General features: G+C 42.8%; 1 protein-coding gene and 1 long non-coding RNA gene across 3 annotated transcripts in view; one reads left to right on the top strand and one right to left on the bottom strand.

The window, feature by feature from the left end:
• The window catches only part of RANBP10 (RAN binding protein 10), a 49,618-nt gene extending 30,000 nt beyond the window's left edge, over positions 1-19,618 (top strand). The window contains exons 5-14 of one of the 2 annotated variants that reach the window (XM_081870564.1): positions 1,276-1,298; positions 6,468-6,652; positions 8,220-8,332; positions 9,423-9,531; positions 11,080-11,228; positions 13,317-13,512; positions 13,872-13,996; positions 14,768-14,910; positions 16,070-16,181; positions 17,119-19,618. In XM_081870564.1, the coding sequence (XP_081726690.1) occupies positions 1,276-1,298; positions 6,468-6,652; positions 8,220-8,332; positions 9,423-9,531; positions 11,080-11,228; positions 13,317-13,512; positions 13,872-13,996; positions 14,768-14,910; positions 16,070-16,181; positions 17,119-17,249 (1,286 nt within the window). In that variant the 3' untranslated portion in view covers positions 17,250-19,618. Of the gene's footprint in view, positions 1-1,275; positions 1,299-6,467; positions 6,653-8,219; positions 8,333-9,422; positions 9,532-11,079; positions 11,229-13,316; positions 13,513-13,871; positions 13,997-14,764; positions 14,911-16,069; positions 16,182-17,118 lie in introns of both variants that reach the window. The other variant, XM_081870563.1, reaches the window with a different exon arrangement.
• Positions 13,987-24,468, bottom strand: part of LOC309346678 — a 30,424-nt gene continuing 19,942 nt past the window's right edge. The window contains exon 3 of the long non-coding RNA XR_014158725.1: positions 13,987-14,115. This is a non-coding gene — a long non-coding RNA (uncharacterized lncRNA). The remainder of the gene's footprint in view (positions 14,116-24,468) is intronic.

The raw sequence follows: 24,468 nt of genomic DNA, 5'->3' as shown, positions 1-24,468 counted from the left end.
GGGCTTTTCTTCCCACCGCCAGCCTTCAGAACAGCCTTCTGAATGTTGGCGTTGGGGAGGAAAACCTTCCTCCAACCGCAAGTCTTCAAGACAGGTCCGGGAACAGAGGAGAAGCGCTGCCGCCTTCCCCTCTGTTCCCGGACCTGTCCTGAAGGCTTGCGGTGGGAGGAGGGCTTTCCTTCCCACTGCCAACATTCAGAATGCTGTTCTGAATGTTGGCGGTGGGGAGGAAAAACCCTCCTCCCACCGCAAGCCCCGGGAACAGAGGAGAAGCGCTGCGCGCCTTCTCCTCTGTTCCCGGACCTCCCACCGCAAGCCCTCAGGACAGGTCCAGGAACAGAGGAGAAGGCGCGCTGCGCTTCCCCGCTGTCCCCGGAGATTTCCCTATGGGCTTTCGTCTTGCGAAGCAAGCCCATAGGGAAATTCGTCTTGCGAAGCCGCTAAAAATCGGAAAACCCTTTCGTCTTGCGGGTTTTTCGTTTAGCGAGGCATTCGTCTTGCGGGGCACCACTGTAATTGGGCTTTCCTGCAGCCGAAAGCAAAGAGAAGAGGAAGCTCAGAGCCAGCTCAGACCTTCCAAACCTTTTTGTCTGGGACAATTGGGACTCTTGCTTGGCCACACCCCTCTCCAGGCCACATTCCTCTCTTATTTCATCTGAATCCTTGGCTGTTTTTGTCTGTCTGAAATAAATCCTTAAATCATGATGATGTCTCCCATGTTCCCCACCTCTGCCTTAAAGAAACAAGTAAAACTAACTTGAGCTTTTAAACTTTGGATGAGTTTTATTGTCACTAACAGATCTGCATTAAATTAACACCCTAGTTAATTAAACCCCTAGTTTAATTTGATTCCTTATGCAGGCAAACTCTGAACTACTAGCTCAGATCCTATGAATTCCATTGATACGAACCCATTCACTCTGTTGCAGCCTTCCTAGAGGGCAATTAAATTTTGGTGTTGGTCTTTGTCTGAAAAATTATTGACAACTTTAACCTCCATGAAAAGGTTCTAATTCACAATGTGAGTTAATTCACTATTTATGAAACCTTTAGTTCAGCCTTAAGTTGAAGGTTAGGTTGAGGAACTAATGCTACAGTCCTATATATAATTGCATGGAAGTAAGAACCACCAAACACAGTGGGAATTGCTCCTGAGAAAGCACAAATAGACATTGCAAGTCTTCCTAATGTCACTGAAGATTGCAATACATGGAAGATCCTGCTTCACAAACCACAAATTGCTTTGTCTTAATTCTAATATTTTTTCCCCCACAGGTATAGCCTTTACAGACCTCCCTGTAAGTACAACTATTTTCAGTACTTTAACAAAAGATTCAAATTGAAGGGAGGGGGGAAATTGACTGAGATAATTTGATGTCTTCTCTTTGCCATGCCATCTGGAAGTGGTTAGAATGAGGCTCCTTGCTTGATGTGTTTGCATTGAATCAGGTTGGCAAGTTTCTTTTAGCAAAACTAGCTACAGAAAGAGTGCTGGTTATTATCAGGCTTTTCTTGGAACATACTGGAAGTGTAGGGAAAACTCAAATTATTGCAAGGTTGTTTGGAATTCAATAGTTTTTCAGGGATATGGTTTGCCTGCTTTAAAATAAATAATGCAAGACGTCTGTCTAGAATAAAGCAGGACCTCTATGTTGCCTTGGCTGCCTCAGGCAAGCTAAAAATAACATGAGTTAGTGAATTGTTCAGCAATGCAAGTTAGCCAAGCAAACAAAGAGAATTCCCAGTTTCTGAAATGTTCCATTTTGTTTTTGCTATACAAACTACTACATCCACAATCCAAACATTTCCTTGCCTCTTGGACTTGCTAGTTGGAGTCCAAATCTAACAACACCGTAGCAAATCAAGTAAGAAATTTCTTTTCAGCATGAGCAAAGTTCAAGGGCTTTTGGATAAAAATGGTAGTCTGAGGGTTGATTTGTTCTATGGAACTTTGTACAAGAGTCCTCAGAGCTCATAACTAAATGGACATGCATTGGTTCTATTAGAAACAGTGCATGTATGTGTAATTTTTTCCCTCTTTAGAAATGTGCATCAGCATGTGGGCTGATGCATTCTTGCTTACCACTGGAGCATGCGGCAAAGGAAAAGTCTAAGATTATGCATTTTGTATGCTGGAATCAGCACCAGAGTACAAAACATGTAAGCAGTTGCACTTCCGAAACATGCAAGACAAACAGGCTTACAAAAAGAAAAATTTGCAACAGCAGTAGGGAGAACAGGTAGACCATTCATGAGTTAGGTTAGGAGTGGGAACCTGTGGCCCTCCAGATATTGCTGGGTTACAACTCTCATTTGCCCTGACCAGCAGATCTAATGGTGAGGGGTGATTGGATTTGTAGTACAACAGCATCTGGAGGGCAATAGACTTAACTTGAGCATATGCAAGTGCTGGAATTTGCACTTTGAAAGCTATAGCAAAGATACCAACCTTGTATTTAACAACTTGCTCGGTTGCCATGGGCAACCAAGAATTTCATGCAGGCAAGTGAGCAAGCTGGCAGAAGAGGAGCATTCACTCCATCACTTTTCCATTAGCCCACTTGGTATCTGTGCTAGCTGTGGAAGAAAAGAAGTCATTTTCCTCCAATAACCATCAGGGAAATGCAGCAGATTAATGTAGGGATAGATTGCTTTTTATCTTTTCTGTCAGCCTACTTGATGGAAGGCGTTAAAAAAAACAACCACCCGTTAACAGGCCAGTAGTTTGCATATACATGCTGCCCTCTCTTCCACAGCCAACATGGGACACACAGGGTACTAACCCCTAAGCAGGTTAGCATCCGCACTCCCAGATTAGTAACTTTGGGGAGCTAGCTTACAAGGCTGGATAATATTGCAATGCCAAATGGAAGTGTGCATTTTGGGGGTACATAGCATAATAGACCAGCTTAATGCTTTAAAACTTCTTGAAAATCAAAACCCAAATGTATGTACATGCAGATATTACATGCCCCATGGTTGCTTAGCTTTGAAAGCAACTATTTAACAACCAAGGAACAAACTTTTGGGGGGAGGGAGAGCTTTGTTTGAAACCTTCAAGTCAGGCTTCCTCAACCTCAGCCCTCCAGATGTTTTTGGCCTACAACTCCCATGATCCCTAGCTAGCAGGACCAGAGGTCAGGGATGCTGGAAATTGTAGTCTCAGAACATCTGGAGGGCCAAGGTTGAGGAAGTCTGCTTTAAGTGCAGCTGAATTGCATTCCAAGGTTTTCATTGCTATTATCAGTCTGGTTGTTTCGCTGTTATCTGTTGCTGCATTCAGACATGTCATTTGTTCAGATGATTTGTAGGTAGCATTAGTTCCTTTCAGAAAGTGTTCGTGATCAGTTAAAGATCCAGCCAAGGAGCAGGGCCCCTGCTTGTTTAAATGTAAGTTTATATAATTGCAAAGTTCACTCTTAGTTGGGTAGCTGCAAACAATTTAAGAGGTACTTCTTTGCAATGGCTAGTTCCCTCCCCAATTTGCTTCCACGTCCTGCAGCACATCCAATATCCTGCCTACATGCTGTGTTTCGGGCCAGTCCTAATGAAAGATAGAATGCTACATTTCTAGTCAGCCTTGGCCCCCCAAATTTTATTGGACCACAATCTGCATCAGCCATAGCCAGCATGCCTAATGAACAGGGACGATAAGAATTGTAATCCAACAATATCTGGGGAACCATGCTTGGAAATCTGTTCTAGGTTATGGATTTGGTTACTGCATATGGACTTCCCTGTGATCCAGAACGGGAGGATATTGACTTCACTAGTAGAGTGTGAATTACAATACAATGCAAATTCAATATAGTTCCAGAATCAATAAAAATAAATGAAAACACCTAAATCATATGATTTCTAGCACCCACTGTTAGAAAAGAAATTAAGTTGGTTCAAATCTGTGAATGATGATCTCTTTTCAGAGATCATCTGCTTCTCCTATGCTGAAAAGTTCTTACGCAATCAGTCTGCAACTCCATGAAATACTTGCCCACGATAAACATTCTTTACCCTTTTGTCTACAGTCTGCTACTTCTGAAGTTGTCTTCTTTTTCCAGTTTAGTAGCAGTCCTTGAAGCTTAAGCTGCCTTTTATCTAATCCTTCCCAGTACACTGGTTTTCTTACTGCAGTTACTCTGTTGCTTGGAAGAGTGTTGCATGAGTCTTACTCTGAATTTTAGCTCTTCAGCTTCCTTTCTGCCCAGGCGCTGAACTCTTCTCTACCTGTCCACTTAATTCTGAACCTTTGGATATTCAGTTCTTAGCTGCATGGCAATGAATTTATTTTCTGTGAGGGCTGTTCCTGTAGCATCACTTTAATTCAAAATCAGCTGTAAATCGGCTATATACAATCTTGACTTGACTGGTATCAGGAAAGATTTTGGATTTAAAAAATACTGTGAGTCATTGGTAGACTGATCCAATCAGATGTGATTTTAGACTTCTTTCTACTTTGAAATTACAACCAACAGGATAGGGTACTCTTCCAACCCACCCCTCTTCTTTACTGTCACCCTCTACACAGACTCAGGCTGCATCTAGTCAACCAACCTGCCCATTCTTCCTCTCCTGGTGTGAAAAGTAATGCAATTCTAAGAATGTTTCTTGCTGAGAAAAAGTGAGCAGCATATGTAAGGACTTCATAATATTCCCGATAAAGTACCTAGGTATTCAGAGCATGCTTGACCATTGCTTCTCACTAAGGGTACTGGGTTTCAGATTTATTTATTTTTTAAATTACATTTATATATCACCTTTTCCTCAAAGGAACTCAAGGTGGTGTACATGGTTCTCCCTTCCCATTTTGTCCTCACAACAACCCTGTGAGGCAGCTTAGACCTAGAGACTGGCTGGCCCAAGGTCACCCAGTGAGCTTCATAGCTGAGTGAGAATTCAAACCCTGGTCTCCCAGGTCCTAGTCCAACACTCTAACCATTACACCACCCTAGCACCTGGAAGGGAATGCAAGAAATGGATCTTCTAGCTAGCAAAAAGAAAGCAGCACAGCAAGGTCACCTGAATGAAGATAAGGAATAGAAGGGAATATTGGGGAAGGGTCTTAGCTCAGCAGTAGAGCACATGTTTGCATGCAGTTGGGAAAAGACTTCCTGGAGATCTGCTACTGAGATACTCAGTACTGAGTGTAGACAGTACTAAGCTAGATGGGGCCATGGTCTGACTTGGTATACAAGGTGGCTTCCTATGTCGCTTTCCAAAAAAGGTGGACAAGCTCACTAGAAGGTGAAGTGTAAGTTATTAGGGAGGTCAGATGAGTAATTTGGAATGAATGTACAAGATAGATTAGAAAAGCACAATTCACTGCCTGGCATGACTTTTTGGAAAGGAAATGTAGATACAGTGGTACCTTGCTTTTTGAATGTAATCCATTCCGGAAGACAGTTCGAGTTCTGAAACATTTGAAAACCAAACAATAGCCAACAGCTAGGCCTCAGGATCTTGTACTCAGCAGAAGCCGCATGGTATGTTTGACTTCCAAGGCCTGTTTGAAAACAGAAGCATTTACTTCCGGGTTTACGGCGTTCGAAAACCAAGGTACCACTGTATGGGCTAAGTATCTTACTTACCTCTTAAAGCCTTGTTTTGTAATTATTTGGTATATAGGCCTTGTGACAGTAATCAACGCTGCTTTCTCTTAGTTGCGGGTATGTTTTTCCTCTGCTGGTATAAGGCCATTTGATCCCTGTATGTTATTTAGAGCTCACCTGTGATTGTTGATTTCTATTTTGATTGGACTGGGAAATACTGCTTGCCTCCAGATGCTGAAAGCTCTCTTTCGGTTCTCCATAGTAGCTTTGCTTTATCTAAGCTGTCTATTTCTTTCTTTCTCAAAACTGTTGGTGCTGTTAAAGCTCTATCCAGCACACATTGCTTGTACCTTTCTCAGAGGCACTTAGAAGATATGTTTACAAAGTATTTTTGCCATAGGTAACTACAAGCACGAAGGTAAAATGTTGTGGAAGTTCTGGAGTAGCTTTCATTCTAGTCTTGGAAGATTATGAGTACATATTCTGTGACTGTCATTAAGGCAAATGATCCTTCCTCCATTCCCACAGTCTGTTTTTAGGAAGACTGAAGTCCCTGGGGAAACTTGCAATCTGCAAACTCATGCAAGGATTCACATGGAGCCATGTGTGTTTAATTTTGCTCTCTCACTTCCCAAACTGCTCTTGGAAGTCACAAAGATTCAGTAAAACCTTATAGCTATGTCATAAAGGGTTGGGTTTTTTTTGCTAGTTGGTTCCTCATATATTGTGTTCGGTTTCTTATAAATTGCTCTGCATGGTGCTCGTCACGTCTACCTAATCTGGAGGCTTCATTTGAGCTTCCTCTAAGATTAGCACCCTTGCTTGTTTTCAGCTGATCCTTGGAGGCTCAGAGAAAAATGTATGTTAGCTTTCTTCCCGAAAAGGGCCCTATTTTTTAACTGGGGTTTCTTCTTTTGGCAGGCCAATTTATATCCCACTGTGGGGCTCCAGACACCCGGAGAGATAGTGGATGCCAACTTTGGGCAGCAGCCGTTTGTGTTTGACATCGAAGATTACATGAGGGAGTGGCGAGCAAAGATTCAGGGCACCATTAAGCGGTTTCCCATAGGTGACCGGCTAGGTGAATGGCAAGCCATGCTACAGAAGTGAGTGGGAGCATTAATTTCTTTTTACTTAGAAGCTTCATTAAAGAACATCAATTGCTATAGAGTGGTCTGCTTATAAAGTACGTCCTGCACCCCTCTTCGTTTATGTTGGACAATTTTTGTGTGTGTTAAAGTTCCTTAATGCTAATGAGGAACAAAGAGCTTACTGTTTGCTCTGCACATGTGTATCGTTTTTAAAAAACAAAAACCTGCACAAATCTCATTTTCAGTAGCAATCTCGAGAGTGGAGGGCTGCTTTCAGGAACTGTCTGGCTTGATTGCTTTTTAGCCTGTCTGAGGACAAGTCACTGGCAAATCACTGAACCAGATGCGGAGGGAAAGGCGATGGTTTGGAGAAGCATTACAGCTTCTATATCTTTGTGTCCCAGACAGAAATGAGGGGAAATGAAGCACAGAGCTCCAGAGCACAGAATTTGAAGTGACCGAGAATCTGATGTCCCCTCTTCCCAGAAATTTTTTTGGATGAAGCTTTGCAAAATCAACAAGCAGTTGACCATTGGTTGTGAATTGTAGACCACAACACCTGGAGGGAAGCATGTTACATTCCAGAGGACAGGGGTGCTATCGCTTTGGATTTTTTTATACATTTTGACATATTTTTATAATGCCCTTTGATTATTTTTGTAGAGTGGTTTACAGCACAGTGATTAGTGTTCTATTATATATGACTTTCAAAAAGGATTAGATAGGCTTATAGGACTGCTACAGACCTCAGTAAGACAGGCAGTGTATTTAATGGTTCATTATAGGATTTCCAGTAAATTGGTCCAGGGTCACTTGCTGTTCACTTACATTAATACAGTATCATTTTGAACATCTTATGCAGTGATACTAAAAAAAAATATTTGCAACATTAATGTAGGTTTCCTTCACCATAATGCATGCATTTCCTGGGTGCTCTTAACAGTTTGACTGTTCATACCCAAGCAGGAGTTGATCTCTTCCCTTTGGCTAGCCTAACTCCTGTGTTGCGTGTGTGAATGTACCAAGAGTAGTGTCTTCTGTTCCCTTCCCAAAATGCTTTTGTTCACCATATAAGAGTGTGACATTTTCATTGTAGGAAGCAGGGCCAAGGACAACTCTGGGATACACCGTCTGACTTCAAATTAATGTGATCCTCCCAGATATATTTTACTGCAGGGATAGCCAACTTCCAAGAGACTGTGATTTATTCACACAATTAAAAACTAGCAGTGATCTACCCCTTTTTGGGGGGTCCTGGTCAAAGTTGCTGAGCTTTTTTTAGGGAGGCAAATCCCGTTTATTGGGGGGATCAGGGCAGGGGAATAAATAATAAGTCGCTCACCAAGAGATTGCTAATGAAACAGTCAACATTGCAACGACAGCTCCGTCTTCCGGCATAGCAGTCTAGGGGATGGGGCCAGATAGAGGAGTCAGTGATCATCCACGATCTACAAAAACCTCCTGAGGATTGACCAGTAGATCATGATCGACCTGTTGGACAGCCCTGTTTTACATCTTTGCCATGGCTCTGTGCTGACAGAGATACCCATTCTACAATTTGCTTTCTGTATTCTCCCCCCAGTATGGTCTCTTCCTATCTGGTCCATCACGGGTACTGTGCTACAGCAACTGCCTTTGCCAGGGTGACGGAAAGTACAATCCAGGAAGAACAGATCTCTATAAAGAACAGACAAAGTAAGTTTATTCCTACAACTTCCTCACAACTTTCCCTGAAGACTTGAAAGACAGCCCTTCCTGCCTGCAGCACGACTTCAGTCCAATATCCACATATTCAGATGCCAAATGGAAGTGGTCACTAGGTAGAACCTCAATATCCTGCACAACTTCCCTTGGGTCCTCTTCTGTGGCTGCCAGTGTTCCAATGTCTCATCATTTCCCCCCCTCATCATGCCACTCCCAAACCAAATGTTTGGTTTGAGAACTTTAGAAGCAGGATAGTCTACTCAAGGAAAATAGGTACTCTTTTATTTAATCTGCCAAACCTATATTTTTATAGGTTATATTTCTATTTTTTTAAATGCATACATAAAAAAAGCCTTGCATGTTGTCTTTGGCCTTCCTTTGCAAAGAACTCACTGCTTTGGGTACAGAGTTATACCTCTAACTCCATGCAGGATTTATGGCACTTGAAAGACCACTATCTTCTCTCAATTGCTGAATTACTAATATTTATTTGCAATATTTATTGATAATCTTTCTGCTATAAGAACTCCCATAATGGTTCACAATGAAAATAAAATCATTTTATGTGGGGGGTTTTCCTTTTGCCTCTTAACAAGTTCTCAGAGTAGCTTTCATATAAAGTAATGTAAAGCATCAGTAAACAACTATCAGGTACAAAGTTCACACATCAATAAAATTAATAAAATCAATAAACCAACAGGAAGCAGCATGAAGGTATTGCAACACCAGCAGATAAATCAGTATTACTGTTCAGTTAAAAACTTAAGACAAGAATAACACTTTTTATCTGACACCTAATAATCTGCAGTTGGCACCAGGTGTACCTTCTGGGGAAGAAATTCCACAACTGGGGTGCCATCACACTGAAGTCCCTATTTGTGGTCACTTTTATCTATCCTCTGAAGTTAGGAGTATCTAGAAAAAGGCCTTTGAACATCATCTGCAATTACTTAGGTTCATGTTCTTCAGGTATTCAGATAGTCCAACATTTTTATTGTCTGCCTACCTATGGGATTATATGCCGCCTGTCATTATAGGCAATCTTACTGTTCCATCCCAGTGATTCTGCTTTCATCTACAGGAATACAGAAGCTGGTCTTGGCAGGAAGAGTGGGGGAAGCCATTGAAGCCACACAACAGCTATACCCAGGACTCCTAGAGCACAATCCTAATCTCCTTTTTATGTTAAAGTGAGTACATCCAAATCCTTTCAAGTACAGTAAGACCTGCAATGTGAGGAACATAAGAAGACAGAGGCTTATACTGGAACTACTGGCTGTGATCTATCAAAACGAGTCTAATGATACAATGATACAAACATTCCAGGTTTTTACTTTGTCAATTACAATTAGAAGCTGTCAGGAGAAGATCACTGCACTTTGAATGGTGGTTAATAAATTTATTAAATGAAGGAAGAATAAGTGATGTGTAGTGCTGAAAAGGTGACCCCATTGGTTAGGGTAGCAGGCTTGAGCCACATTCCAACTTATTCCAGAAGAGCTGGGGATGGCAAATCATCCAGTGAAAGGTTGCTTTACCTATAGAATGATGCTTTAAACATCTCTCTGTGTTAAGACATTATTTGCAATGGCACCGTTTTCCTCCATGGTATCGTTCCTTGTCCTTCTCTGTACTTCAAAACATGCATTCAGACCTGAATTGCTTGCTTTCGTTATTAACACTCATAAAACACCTAACATTTTTAATTGCTGTACAAGCTCACAATTTAATAATCCAGTACAGGTAGATCATCTGGTTGTAGTTCATCAACATCTGGAGATCCAAAGGTTCCCCACACTGGATCTAGTTGGTCATACTAAGTAGTGGTCTGAACCTATATCACTTTCACAGAGACTCAACTTTTTTTTACTCTAAACACACCTGTGATTTTAGAAGTGGCTGTCTGCAATGATGGAACATGGAACAAGGTGCTAGGCTTTGCTGTTCCTTCAAAAGTGAACTATAAAAGGGTCTTGTAATTAATTAATTAATTTGATGCCAAAGTAGGCTTCTAAGCAGCTGACCCGTATGGATACTTGCCTCATTTCTTCTTCATGGTTCTCTTATTAACACTTGCTGCACAATTCTAATTCTTTTCCATGAGAAGCAAAGCTTAAGGGTGACTGGTTGCTCCCAGTGTGAAGCCAAAATGCTATGGCTCAGTGGTAGAGCACATGCTTTGCATACAGAAGGTCCCAGATTCAAGCGCTGGCATTTCCAGGAAGGACTGGGAAAGACCCCTGCCTGAAACACATCCTGGATTAGACAATACTGAGCTAGATGGATGACTGGCCTGACTTGGTGTAAGACAGCTTCATGTGTTGACCTTATCTACTAGCTCCAGCTCCTGAAGAATACTAATTCAGCAAGAGAGAAAATTTTCACTCATTAGTGCCACTTTCAGACATTTCAGTAAAAAGATTTTGCTCTGTGGCTGGAGTGGTTTCCTGTCTTGGGAAGGGGCTTAACATGTGTCTATTCCTTTATACTGGGCTTTTGAATGGAACATTAAATTCATGCATCATCTTGCGGGTGACATCTCTAGCTGAAAACTTTGCTTTCGACACTAGAATGCTGCTTTTCTCATCTGAGTGTTTCTAAAGATCCTTGTTTGTTCTAGGCTGCAGCTACTAATGGGTACTAAAATGCTTGCATGCTTCTCATGATCCATTGCACAGCATCCATTGCTCTGGCATTTTGTGTTTCAAAATTTTCTCTTCCTCTCTCCTTGCACACAGGTGCCGGCAGTTTGTGGAGATGGTGAATGGAACAGACAGTGAAGTACGTTGTTTCAGTGCCCGCAGCCCCAAATCCCAGGACAGCTACCCTGATTCCCCCAACCTAAGTCCAAGGCACGGCTCTAACAATTTGCACATTCACAGCACTGGTAAGTGTTGATTACTCTGCTAGGAAATCAGTTACTTGGCTTTCTTCTACAGAGCACTCTAGCCACATTCAGGCCTTCTGCAAATGAACCCTAACCCTTTTAGTACTTTTCCAGCTCCCTGCCCAATGGTACTTATTACACAATGTGCACCCATAATGAAGCACTTGAGATGTTTGGGGAGAATTCTTGGTGTGTTCACACCTCACTCCACTTGTTAGGAATTCTCTCCCTGTACTGTGAGCAGGTGGCGCTGTGGGTAAAACCTCAGCGCCTAGGACTTGCCGATCGCATGGTCGGTGGTTCGAATCCCCGCGGCGGGGTACGCTCCCGTTGCTCGGTCCCAGCGCCTGCCAACCTAGCAGTTCGAAAGCACCCCCAGGTGCAAGTAGATAAATAGGGACCGCTTACTAGCAGGAAGGTAAACGGTGTTTCCGTGTGCTGCTCTGGCTCGCCAGAGCAGATTCGTCACGCTGGCCACGTGACCCAGAAGTGTCTGCGGACAGCGCTGGCTCCTGGCCTCTAGAGTGAGATGAGCGCACAACCCTAGAGTCTGTCAAGACTGGCCCGTATGGGCAGGGGTACCTTTACCTTTTTTACTGTGAGAGAAGAGCCAAAGCTCAGGAGGGTGTGGAGAAGTACTTTCCTATAGGCCTTACCACTGTGTTCATTCAGTGCCCTGTCTGTACATAGGAACATAGGGAGCTGCCTTATACCGAGTCAGACCCCTGGTCCATCTAGCTCAGTAGTGTCCATGTTGACAGGCTGTAGCTCTACAGGGGCTCAGGCAGGGATTTCCTCAAACCCTACCTGGAGAGGCCAAGGGTGAAATCTGGGATCTTCTGCATGCAGAACTATGGCCCTTCCCCACTGTAGGTTCTGTAGGCCTACAGGGAAGGCCAAACTAGAAATGACCTTGACGTGTAACTGGATATCCTGTCTAATTTTAAACTTTAAAAAAAGTCAACAGGGGAAACAGGCATTCAGTTAGATCAGGGCCACAACACTAAAGGATGGGGCTGGGGCCTACCTTTTCCTCTTGTGCCCTTTGCCCATTTTAAAACTCCTTCCACTTCCAAGAAGAATTGTCTCTTAAGTGTTTTCCTAATAAGGAAGATAGCAGGAAGAGAGAGGATAGTGTCACCTCCTCCCAGCACCACAGTCTTGATCAGAACCCACACACAGAAATGTAAGTAAATGGCAGATCCATGGGTGGGGTGAGAGAGGTGTAAATCCTCTGGCCTTGCAATGCTGTCTCAGGGATCACAGAATTGCTCCTTAAGGTGCTTGTCTTTAGAGGTATTGTCCAATATGGATGTCCATGTCACATAACCATTGCATTAATTAATATCCATGTTGCTTAGGCACATTCCTCATACCATTTTATCTTGCCAGTGCCTGTCTACTGATAGTAAGTACTTGGCCACTTGCCTTTGCCTGGATATGTGTGTTCTGTGCACATTTCAGTAAGATGTATTGGCGTGTGTGGTTTTCAGCTTCGAGTAAGCATTAGATCAGACCAAGGTCTTGCTGCTTGTGGTTAGCAGCATCAGAAATAGGGACTAAGTACTATATATACTCGAGTATAAGCCGACTCAGATATAAAAAGCCAAGGCACCTAATTTTAGGACAAAAAACTGGGGAAACTTATTGACTCGAGTATAAGCCGGTTCAACACACCACAAACCTGGTGGTGGCAGCAGCGGAGGAGGAGGAAGAACAAGCAGCCTGAAAGGGTTGCTTTCGGGCTGCTCGTTCCTCCTCTGCCACTGCCAACAGTGGCGGAAGAGGAGGAAGAACAAGTAGCTCACTTCGCTGCCGCCACTGCCGACAGGGACAAAGGCAGAGGAGGAGGAAGGTGCAGCCCAAAAGGGCTCCTTTCTTGCAGCTCATCCCTCCGCCGCCGCTTACCTCACTCAAGTATAAGCTGAGGGAGGCTTTTTCAGCATTAGAAATATGCTGAAAAAGTCGGCTTATTTTCGAGTATATACGGTAGTCTAAGGTGGATATTGAAGTGGGTTTGTCCAGATCCCCTTGCAACATTAAAACAGAGCAGGGGCACCAGTCCTCATTCTTTTCCTTCTGTTTCAGGAGCAGACAGCCCAAGCTGTAGCAATGGAGTTACTTCCATAAAAAACAAACAGAGCCACTGTAAATATCCAGCACTGAGCTCGTCGTCATCATCCTCTTCCTCGTCATCCCCTTCATCAGTGAACTACTCAGAGTCTAACTCCACAGATTCCACCAAGTCCCAGCAGCACAGCAGCACCAGCAACCAAGAGACCAGGTAGCACAGAAGTGCTCTTTCTAGTGAGAAGTGTGTAGCAGGCAGCTGTAACAGGGGGTGGAAACTGATGTAGCGTCCTGCTTCTTATGCCTAGTCATTTGCAAATGCAGAAGCAGCAGACACACACACAAATCCATTTTTCTGACCCAGTTGAATTCCCTTTCAATATAATTTGACACTTGTGTTAATCACAGCAGTATATACATTTTATAATTTCAGTCTGAAAATCCACCAAGAACTTCTGGTTGATCTGCAGTGTGCTTTAATCCTCACTGACGCTGTCTTTCCTGTTAGCTATTCCTCTCATTCCCCCAGGAAGACTCCTTCGCTTTCTAAGACCCTCCTTTTTCCCCACACAGTGACAGTGAGATGGAGATGGAGGCAGAGCACTACCCCAATGGAGTCCTCGAGAATTCTGCTACAAGGATAATGAATGGCACTTACAAACATGAAGAGATTCTGCAGACAGATGATTCCAGCATGGGTAGGGTTTAGTGTGGAAAGCATCTTCTCATCTTGTTCAAGGGAACACTCAGCTTAGCAAGTGTGGGTGATGTTCCCTAAGGAAACTGCTACTTGGGGTGTCTCTTCCAGTCCAGAAACCTGCAGAGAGGGCATGGCATGCAAAAAAATTTTGTTTCTAAAATTAGTTAGATCATTAGAATATCAAACAGTAAAATTTTGAAAACGATGAAGTAATTTCTTGCACCACAACTGAAGTGCCAATGTAATTTATAGCTGCTGATGGACAGCATTTTAAAACTAAATGCCAGAGATTTACCAACTGCCTGCTGCAAAACCAGAACAATTTAACTTTTTAAAATGTCTGCATTTTATTAGTACCTGAATATTAACCTCAACATTTCATTTTCCTGTTATATGTCACTTAAAAGCTATAATTTCTGTTTGTAAACCAATAGCCAGGCGTGTACATCAAAGCAAACATTTCTTTCTTTAATCTTACACTTAGAGCTGCACTTCACATGTGCTTTGGCACAGGATTTTGGTCCAGTCTTGACAATTTTACACTACATGTTTTTGGAGGTAGCTAATGCTGGAAACTTAGCAGCCCCAAAGGACTTTTGATCATGCTTCTAGTGGTGGGACTTCCCTGAGCCTTCTGCTGTTGACCTTACTGGAATTGAACTAACTGGCTTTTTGAGAGACAGAGATGGAGGAAGGTGATTGCTTTGGTGCTCCAGCCCTTCCCTTTTTTTCACTTTCCCTTCCCTTCTTCTTTCCTTTGCTCTAGAAGATGGCTGTCCTCAGAGGCAGCTCTGTGGAGGGAACCATGCTGCCACTGAGCGGATGATCCAGTTTGGGCGGGAGCTGCAGACCCTGAGCGAGCAGCTGTGCAGAGAGTATGGGAAGAATACGACACATAAAAAAATGTTGCAGGTGTGCCATGTGGCTGAGAACCCCATTCACATTTGTGACCCAGAACTTGAAACCATTCATTCATTCAAAATATCCCCATTTCACCTCTCAATATAAAATTGCTATGGTGGTTGCTTGCAATAAAAAATAAAAACAGTATAATAGGAAGCTGCTTTATAGTGAGTCAGACCTTTAGTCCTTTCAGCTCAGTCTATACTGACTGGCACCAGCTCTCCAGGATTTCAGGCAGAGGACATTCCCAGCGCTACTGGGAGATTCCAGGGGTTGAATTTGGGACTTTCTGCATTCAAAACATGTTCTACCACTCTTGCTATGGCCCCGAAATAAAAAGTAAAAATAAAAGGCAATAGAGCAGTGTCGCAGGAGGAGTTTTTTAAACTAATAAAACCATCAACACCTAATTGGTCACTTAAAACTGTTTTAAAACCCAAGGAAAATAGTACTGTGTTGACCCTGACACCTAAGGGTTTTAGATTCGCTACCAAGAAATAGCTAAAAGAATTCCACAGATGAGATACCACTGCCAAGAAGCCCTGGAGCCCTCTGTTTCATATCAGGAGAAAGGGTTGCACAAGAAGGACACTCTATGCCCTCCCGTTTTCCAGAGAAGTCACCTTGGTTTGCACTTATCATAGTTCATAACCCAAACTACCATTCAGGCTTTCAAAGATAGAACTGGCAAAGATGTAGATTAGTGTCACTTGCCTGCTTTCATTTCTGTATACTCATCACTTAGCTTTATCTTTGTGCCTGCATCCATGGTGCAGTAGCCATAACTGCAGTTTGTCACATGAGATGGGATTCCTTAAGCTTGGTTTTTCATACTGCCTGAACTGAGCCCTTACACATCTTGCTTGGACCAAGAATAGTAGTTAAATACTAACAGGACAAACTGCTCTTTGTCCTCTTTGGGTTAAAAACTATTTAGTTCAGTATTTTAAAACATGTTGGGAATCCATATAATCGTTTCCCTGCAATTTCTTTAGATCCACTTTCTCCCAAGCAGAGCAGTGAGTTCATGTGACATACTGAGTATGTGTTCTCTGGTCTCAATTTGAAGAGACTCAGTAATTTCGGGTGGCCCATTCCATCAGTTAGAGAATCCTGGTGTTTTGTGTATGTGTTGCAGTGCCGTTCAAGCCTCTCTTCTTTCACTCAGGATGCGTTCAGCTTGCTGGCCTACTCTGATCCATGGAACTGTCCCGTTGGCCAGCAGCTAGATCCAATCCAGCGGGAACCCGTGTGTGCTGCACTCAATAGCGCTATATTGGGTAAGGTGACAAACGGTGAGGTAGCTCAGACCTTTCTCTTCTGCATGCACCTGTTTCTGCAGTGAGGCTACTGATGCTGGAGGGCAGCTGGCAGAATTATTGCTTGCCTTGCAAAATCTCTGCAGTGTTCTTTAATTTCCCCCAACATTTTGCTTAGTTTTCCCCATGTTCCATGAAGACCTCCTGAAATATATAGTGTTATGCCGCTGCCATAGTTTTAAGGACTGCTGAGCGAAGCCATAGCCACTGTGTGTGCTTTTGCTGCACACATATTTATCATCACAGAGCTGAAAGCTGGAGTGGGGAGCAGACTTGCAAAATCTCACCTCACCCATGAATTCAGTAGGTAGCTTGAGCTTCAGCCACCCTTTCTGTAACGAGGGCATAATGCCACTAATTTGCCTTACAGGGTTATTATATAGAGTAATGTAGTAACATATGTAATGAATTTGGGATACCTCGATAAAACTTGAAGGCATGGTCCAACAGATGCTGAGCTTTCATCGGTCTCACTGCTTACTGTGAAATAAAGCTATGCCTGTGTATAATTTTCATATTGAAACCAGTGGGCTGCAACATTGCTGAACTTGGGCCAGATTCATGTACTTAACCTTTGACTGTCATCAGGCTTCAGATGGATCTTTCCCTTCGTAGGGCCTGCGTGCATTCCATAGCCTGTGTCCCTCCAGATGTTGCTGGACTACAGCTCCCATCACTCCTGACCACTGGCCGTGCTGGTTGGGGCTGGGTGGGGCTTTGGAGCCCATTGACAACTGGAGGGACCCCCACTCCTCTTCTGTGTTTTCCAGTCCTCTATGGGGAAGAGCCTTCTTGCAGCTTTGGGGTGGGGGTGGGGAATGGAATAAGTAGCTTTTATCAATGACATGCTCTTTGTGCATCGCCTCATTGTCACAATGCCCTCTTTCTCTTTCTGCAGAATCTCAGAACCTGCCAAAGCAGCCCCCACTGCTGCTTGCCCTGGGCCAGGCCTCGGAGTGCTTGCGGCTCATGGCCCGCGTGGGCTTGGGCTCCTGCTCTTTCGCCAGAGTGGATGACTATTTGCACTAGCCACTGAGTGTGACAGAGTGACCCCTCCAGTGCTGCCACCATCACTTCCCCCTGCCTCGCATTTTCCCACTGCCCCCAAGGGCAAGCTGCCCAGCGGAAGGACACATTGCTGACTGAGGGGGAATCCTTGTGATGCCTTCATTTATCACCTTGGAAACTGCTGGCAGGGCCTTCCCCCTGTCGTCATCACCACCACAGCCTGCTCTGCCCTGCAGCCACTGCAGCACTCAGTATTCTGATGTAGCGCCTTTCCTACTTTAGGATTTTATTTTATTTTATTTTCTGACTGAGCCACCAGTATTTATATCTGGAGAGTTTGTGCTGAGCTGGTTTCTACTAATTTAGAGATAAAAGTGTATCTGTTGGTGATGGCCTGCTTTTATTTTCACGAGGGGAAACTGCTGGCACGCATGTCACCAGGGCAGTGTTGTTCTCTAGTGCTAGTCCCCTTAAAGGCAAGAGGCTTTGTGTTTTGACTGGAGACCAACCTGTGCCACCACATCTCTACTGCCTGAGCAGAAAGGCTCATTTGTCTCTTTTTTGCCATGTGATATTCAAGTTCAAGAACTGACAGGTGGCCATTGGAACTTCTGTGGAGAAAAGCTGAGAATGAGAACGAAAGGTGTGCAGTATTTTGCTCTCATCTTCTAGTAAAATGGCCTGATACTCTGAGACAGATGGAGATGGTCTTAACCGAGCATACCCCACCCCCACCCTAAACATGGTTGAGAGCAGGAACAATGTCTTGCCTAAACACATCCAACATTATAACACAGGCAGCTGAGATGATGACCTCCAGATGTTGGACTCCAGTTCCCATCAGCCCCAGCTAACATGATCAGTGGTCAGGGATTATGGGATCTGTAGTCTTAACAACATCTGGAAAGCATCGTCTTAACTACCCATGCATTAGAGGAAGGGATCCTAGGCCCAATGCAGTTTCATTAGCACATTTAATCCAATATGGGCATTTAGGTGGCAGCTAGCATCAAACAAATGGGTCTTGTCCCATAGAGATGTTGAAGGCAGAGTGACTTTACCTGTCTTTTAAATGGAATAGTGTCAGATGATGTGGAAACTGGGAGATGTGTGTCACTCTAGCCTTTTCTATTTGAGCTAGAGACTCTCCTAGGGGTTTTCACTTGGACTGCTGTCTGCTTTTTTATACAGTTGCACGCCCCCTGTGTGTTGGGGTCGTTCATAGTTGACAAGCTCCCAGTCCAGGTTTGGGGCTCAGGTAGATCAGATCACAACCTCCCTCATTACCTGTGGATCTTTGTTCCACACTGAACTTGAAGTCCGTCAGATGCTTGAATGACAACTGATCAGCCACAAATGAAAATGTGAAATTGAGGACATAAGCCAATATTTAGTTTTTCCTTTTTAAAAAAGTGTACAGTTTTTATTCCAAGGAGTAGGCATTAAAAAAAAAAAAGGACAGACACTTCTAAACCAGGGTATTGCAGAAATCCTCACAAAAAGTTGCTAGGCATAATGGGTGAAAAACTCAGGTGCCAGTCTAATTTATATGAGGGTGTATATATGTATATCAAGAGAGGCACACTACTAAAAGCAATTTTGTCAGATTATAGTATGGATTATGCAGCTTCAGAATTGTTGGCTTGCTGGCATATTTCAACATCTTGTCTAGCTTTTAATATACATTTCTGATGGGAAAAGTGACTCCTATAAAATCAACAAGCGAGACGTTTAGCTCAAGTGGTTTTTCAGTATTGCAGAAGGTTACGGGGAATGTGCTAAATAAGAAGTGTGCTTCTTGAGGAGAAGAACAATGGTCACATTTAGAACAGGCATAGGCAAACTCCGGCCCTCCAGATGTTTGGGACTACAATTCCCACCATCCCTAGCTAACAGGACCAGGGATGGTGGGAATTGTAGTCCCAAACATCTGGAGGGCCGGAGTTTGCCTATGCCTGCATTAGAAAGAAGCTGACAGTTTAGTTGGGGCTTGGGGGTATAACAGTGAATAACACACGTGTGTGCAGTAGACTTGGAACATACAGAATGAGCATCACATTCAAGAATGTGACCTGTACCTGTAATAGGAATGATCCTGCACAGTGCTCATCAGTTGTAGACCACCTCTATTTTCATGTGTTTGTGTGTAAAGTAGTGGTGGTGGAAGTAAACACACTGTTTTCATCCCTTGTTCTGCTGGGCTGACTATTACTGAGAGACTACAGAAACACTTTAAAATTAAAGAGATGGCTGTGGAAGACACAGTTCCAAATTCAGTCCCCCCTGCACTGATAGTGTTACATAACTGGCTATGATTGCTCTCTTGCACAGGTTAGATCAAAGCAAAATATCATCCTGACTGCATTGAATAAAGGAAAGCATTATCCTTTTTTGCCAGCTGCCATCAATAACTGGTCAACATGATACTCAAATGTGTAGTGTTGTTTTAACAGTTCTATCTTGTCTTAGATCTTTTTTAAAGAGTGCTCAGTGCTAGCTTACACATCAATAAGCAAATCCTGTTAAAACACTGATTTTAAAGTACATCCCCAATTGTGTCTTGGTGTGAAAACCGACATCTTCATAGCTCCAATCTCATTTTCTGCACCAGCAACCTATCAATTGGCTGCTATTGCTGTATGTAGCTCTTAGGATTTAATTTTTAAATTTTACCTATTTTAGATGAGTCTTTAACCAGCGATTCCCTGCCTCCATAACATTACTTTTTACAGAGTAGCTTTGAATATTTTCTCAGAAACAAGTTACCCACACTTATGGTGGGTAGCATGCTTTTGATCTAAAGCAATCTGCTGAAAGCTTGAAATCCTGTAGACATTGGAGGTACTCTGTGTCACACTTGAGGAAGACTTTCAGTACCAGCCAGCTCAGTTCAAGAGTTTCCTTGTGGTACAACTGCTGTTTAGACCCAGAAACTCCTGGAGTGTGTAGCCCAAACGTGGCTGTTGGTATCAAAGCCTATAGCAATTATTCTTAAATTAACAGTGTAAACGTACTTTAGAGGTTAAAATTAATTCAATCAAAAACACTATGGAACTTGTGAAACAAAATCTTCCCAGATGTGTTCATATTCATATTGATGAAATAGTATTCTCTTTTCACAGCAGCTAACTATGAATACTCCACTTTGGATACAAAATACTCATTTTTTTAGTAGGTGGTCATCAGAGCCATTATGATCAAGAGCAACAAGAAATAACATGCATAGGAGATATCTGTTAGGCTATGGGGTGAAATGGCAGAATTTACAACAACCTCCCCTTCTAGGGCATTTGCCATATAGATGGAATAGAGATTGAAAGTCTCTAGTTGTGGTGTCTAGAATCCAACAGCGTCACTGCTGGTTGCTCTTCAGTCTGGCAGTAAAATAGTCTCTCTAGTCTACAGCTGTTTTAAACCATTCTTTGAAATACTATGCAGATCCATCACTTGATAAAAAACACACACTCTCTTGTCTATAATAGTCTCCCCATACTATAGAAGCTCTTAACACTAGAAATGAGAATTTCCACATATAAGGAGTGTTATATCTGATCTCATATTAGGAGCAGGAGATATAAGACAAGTGGAGATAGGGTTCTATAAAAGGAGGGTCACAGATCAGCCACCCCTGTCCTAGAATGTAAATGCAGTACACTCATTACTTCTTCACTCTGACCCCAAACAGTTCCATTTGCGCAAAAGAAGAGTGATTTTGCTTTTAGATTAACATCTTATTTTTGGACAACCTATCTGCCTTGCAGGGTGAGATTACCAGACCATAGACCTGAGCTAGAGCTTTGGTTCTGTAGGCCTTTTGTAACATGGCAGGTGGCACTAGAGGTTCAATAAGGTACATGTTTCTGATGCTTCCCTAGATCCATCATTTTAACCACAGGCGGGGTAGCATGCCTCCCAGCAGCACCCAAACATCCATCCTTTTATCGAGCCCAAGCTGCTCTTACTCATCTTCCATATATACTTTGTAACTTACTTGAGGAATTCTTTGTTCTAAATTAGTGGCGGGTTTCAAGCACCGGGTTCACCAGTTGGTGATCTGTTGGCCAAAACTGGTCTCCTGGATGCTAGTTGCCAAACCTGTTCTTTAAATAAGGGGGGAAATGGAGCAAAAGGGGTGGTGTGGAAATTGTTGTTGACATGCCACTGGGCATTAGAGCCATGTGCACCACACTTCCCTTCAGGCAAAATTAGTTGCTGACTAGGACTCTCCTACAACCAAGTAGCTTTTGTATGGTGGGGCCACATTGCTTTGGGAAGTACCCTGAAGCATACTGAAAAGAAAAGATTGACATTTACTACAAAGAAACATTATTTAAGGTTTAAAACTATGGGTTAGTGGTTGTTTTTTGCATTTTTAATTTTGGGGTGTCTGTGTTCTCATCTTAAATCGACTGACAGCAACATGAGGTGGGTGGCAGAGTGTGACTGGATTGCATCTTGGATGTCAAGCTAGGACAAAAACAAAACAAAACAAAACCCTACTCAATGAAGTGCTTATTTTAATTCAATTATCTCCCACCCTACCCCTGCCTTTTCCAGTTGTTCAAAACTCAGGTACCAGCTCTAGCATGGAATGTCAGGACACTTTTTTGTTAACTTTTTTATAGCATCATCAACTGTACAAAACAAAAAAATCCCAATCACCAAATAAAACAGGCTGAGCAGAACCTCAGCTCCACCAGGCTTCCATCATCACTTGGAGTTCTTTCTCTTCATTGAGGACATTGACTCAGTGGACATCCTACCAAGCTGTGCACATTGGTTCAGTCTCTGCTTAGTATTTGTGAGTTCAGTTATCCAACGCTAGCATGAAACCCTTCCGAGGGGAGGAAATTTTAACTGAAGAAAAAGAATATGGGGGGGGGGGTGTACTGGAAATATGGTTTAAAAACCACATTCTGTTGTATTTTGACAGAATTATTTTTATTAAAATATACATCCATGTGCACCTGCCAGTGTCCTGTGTCACTCTCCTATGCTCCATTCTGGTACTGTTTGTGTATGTTGTCTGCTTGGGAAAGGACCATAGCTCAGTGAAAGGGCACATGCTTTCTATGTACAGGTAGAAGGTCCCAGATGCAGTCTCCAGGTACCATTGCAAAGCACTCCTATTGGAAATTCTGGAGAGTCACAGCTGGTCAGCATAGACAGTACTGATCTAGATGGTGAATCAGTTGTCTGACATGATACGATACAGCTTCCTTTATGTGTGTTTGCACGTGTGCACACATTTGCATTTGTGCCCATACTTCGTGCGCCACAACATTAGTTTGTACATTGTTGTGCAGGATTGTAAATATTAAAAAGCACACTTCATTGTGTGCTTCCCCACACCTTAAATATTTACAGTAGGCCACTGTGATCTTGTATATACATCATTATGAAATTGGGTGAAGACAAGCTTTAGGTAGGCAATACCTACAATGAATAACATTTCATAGATTAGAGCACGGGTTGCTCACAAGCGCATGTTCATCCACAGAGGCTTTCCCTTATGCCCACAGGGTCCTCTTCCCGCTGCTGAAATTAGGCTTGAAAGAAGCATTGGGTTGTAGTTAATAACCTAGCTTGTGGTAAGTGCTTGTTTGCAGTGTGTGTGTGGTGCCCAATACACAGCTTCTCTATTTTCAAATGTGCCCACAAACCCAAAATGTTTGGCAATCCCTGGATTGGAAATGTAGGCTTTATCCAGGTAAGCTCATGCCGTGAAGGATTCCCGTTAGACAAAGGAAGATTAGAACTTGCACACATTGACTATCAAGAGTCTTAAGTCTTTGGGTGACGTCTATTGCCAAATCAGGTGAATCTTAAATGTTTACCATAATTTTTTAATGCAAAGAGCGAAGTTGACATTCACTGGTAAATCTCAAAGCCTTCTCCATACCTTCAATAAATATCTATAGTCCTATTTTCATTTACTGTTGAAGAACACTCTGTGGCATATTTGACTATGTCACACAAAACTCCCATTGCTCTCAAGCATCTGCGAACAAGCAGCAAAGAAGAATTTGTTCCATGGTGTCTTGAGTTTTCACTAGAATTTGCTGAAATTAAGAAGTCCCACCCATTTTAATAAGCAGGTTGTTAGTTTGGCAAAGGATGGCAAATGTGCTGTGTAAGAATTAAGGTCCACATCTTCTTACTATTTAATTAAAATGTAAGAGATCACACTGCTGTTTGCCTGGCTGCCGACAGCGCTCCAAATTACATTTATTAAAGAAAACTACTCTTCATCTATATAGCCTTCATTGCTCAAAGGTCACAATGAAGTGGGGGGACATAAAATAAACTTTTGAAAAGCATGAAGGTAGAACGTATCTGTACAATACTAACAACTTAATATGCTGATTATGTTATATATTGTTACCTGCTCCTCATGTCTAGAAGAAGTGAGACGTTCCAGAGGCAATAGAGCCGAACTGTTTCCTGTGGATGAGAACACATGAGGAACTTGAAATGCTGGCTTTAGGCATAAACGGTGCTTTTTTCTGGGGGGATGCAGAGGTACGCATACCCTAAACATTTTGTGAATCTTTCAATGTGGGTAGGAAAATGAGAGTACCCCTAAACATTTTTTAACAAAAAAAGCACTGTGTATAAATATATGAACAAAACTGACTCCTGCAAGGTAATAGGTAACAACCTGAGCAGCCCCCAAGGGTGCATCTCTCAGTTCTAGTCAATTTTTGTGTAAAATATATCAGCTATATCTGTAACACCTCCTTACAGGTGCAGCATTCTACTGTGGTAAGTATATACAGTGGTACCTTGGGTTAAGAACTTAATTCATTCCGGAGGTCCGTTCTTAACCTGAAACTGTTCTTAACCTGAAGCACCACTTTAGCTAATGGGGCCTCCAGCTGCCGCCGCGCCGCCGGAGCACAATTTCTGTTCTCATTCTGAAGCAAAGTTCTTAACCCGAGGTACTATTTCTGGGTTAGCGGAGTCTGTAACCTGCAGCGTATGTAACCTGAAGCGTATGTAACCCGAGGTACCACTGAACAGTCTTTCAATTCAAACTGGGTACATTACACCAGTACATCAAGTAATATGATTTTACCCTGAGGCAGTTTAATTTCATAGCATATGCCAGTATTGCAGAAAATGGAACAACCCCTCCCACAGCATTTGGCTCAATGTGGTTAATCTACATTTAAATTTAAACATAAAATTATTATCTTCATTTTGAAACCACACACCCCACGATCATCAATATACAAAC

Source organism: Podarcis erhardii (genome assembly GCF_964252035.2).
Source record: "Podarcis erhardii genome assembly, chromosome: 7".
In the NCBI taxonomy this organism is placed as follows: Eukaryota; Metazoa; Chordata; class Lepidosauria; order Squamata; family Lacertidae; genus Podarcis; species Podarcis erhardii.
The sequence above is the reverse complement of the archived record's forward strand: the minus strand, read 5'-3'. Positions and strand labels throughout refer to the sequence as shown.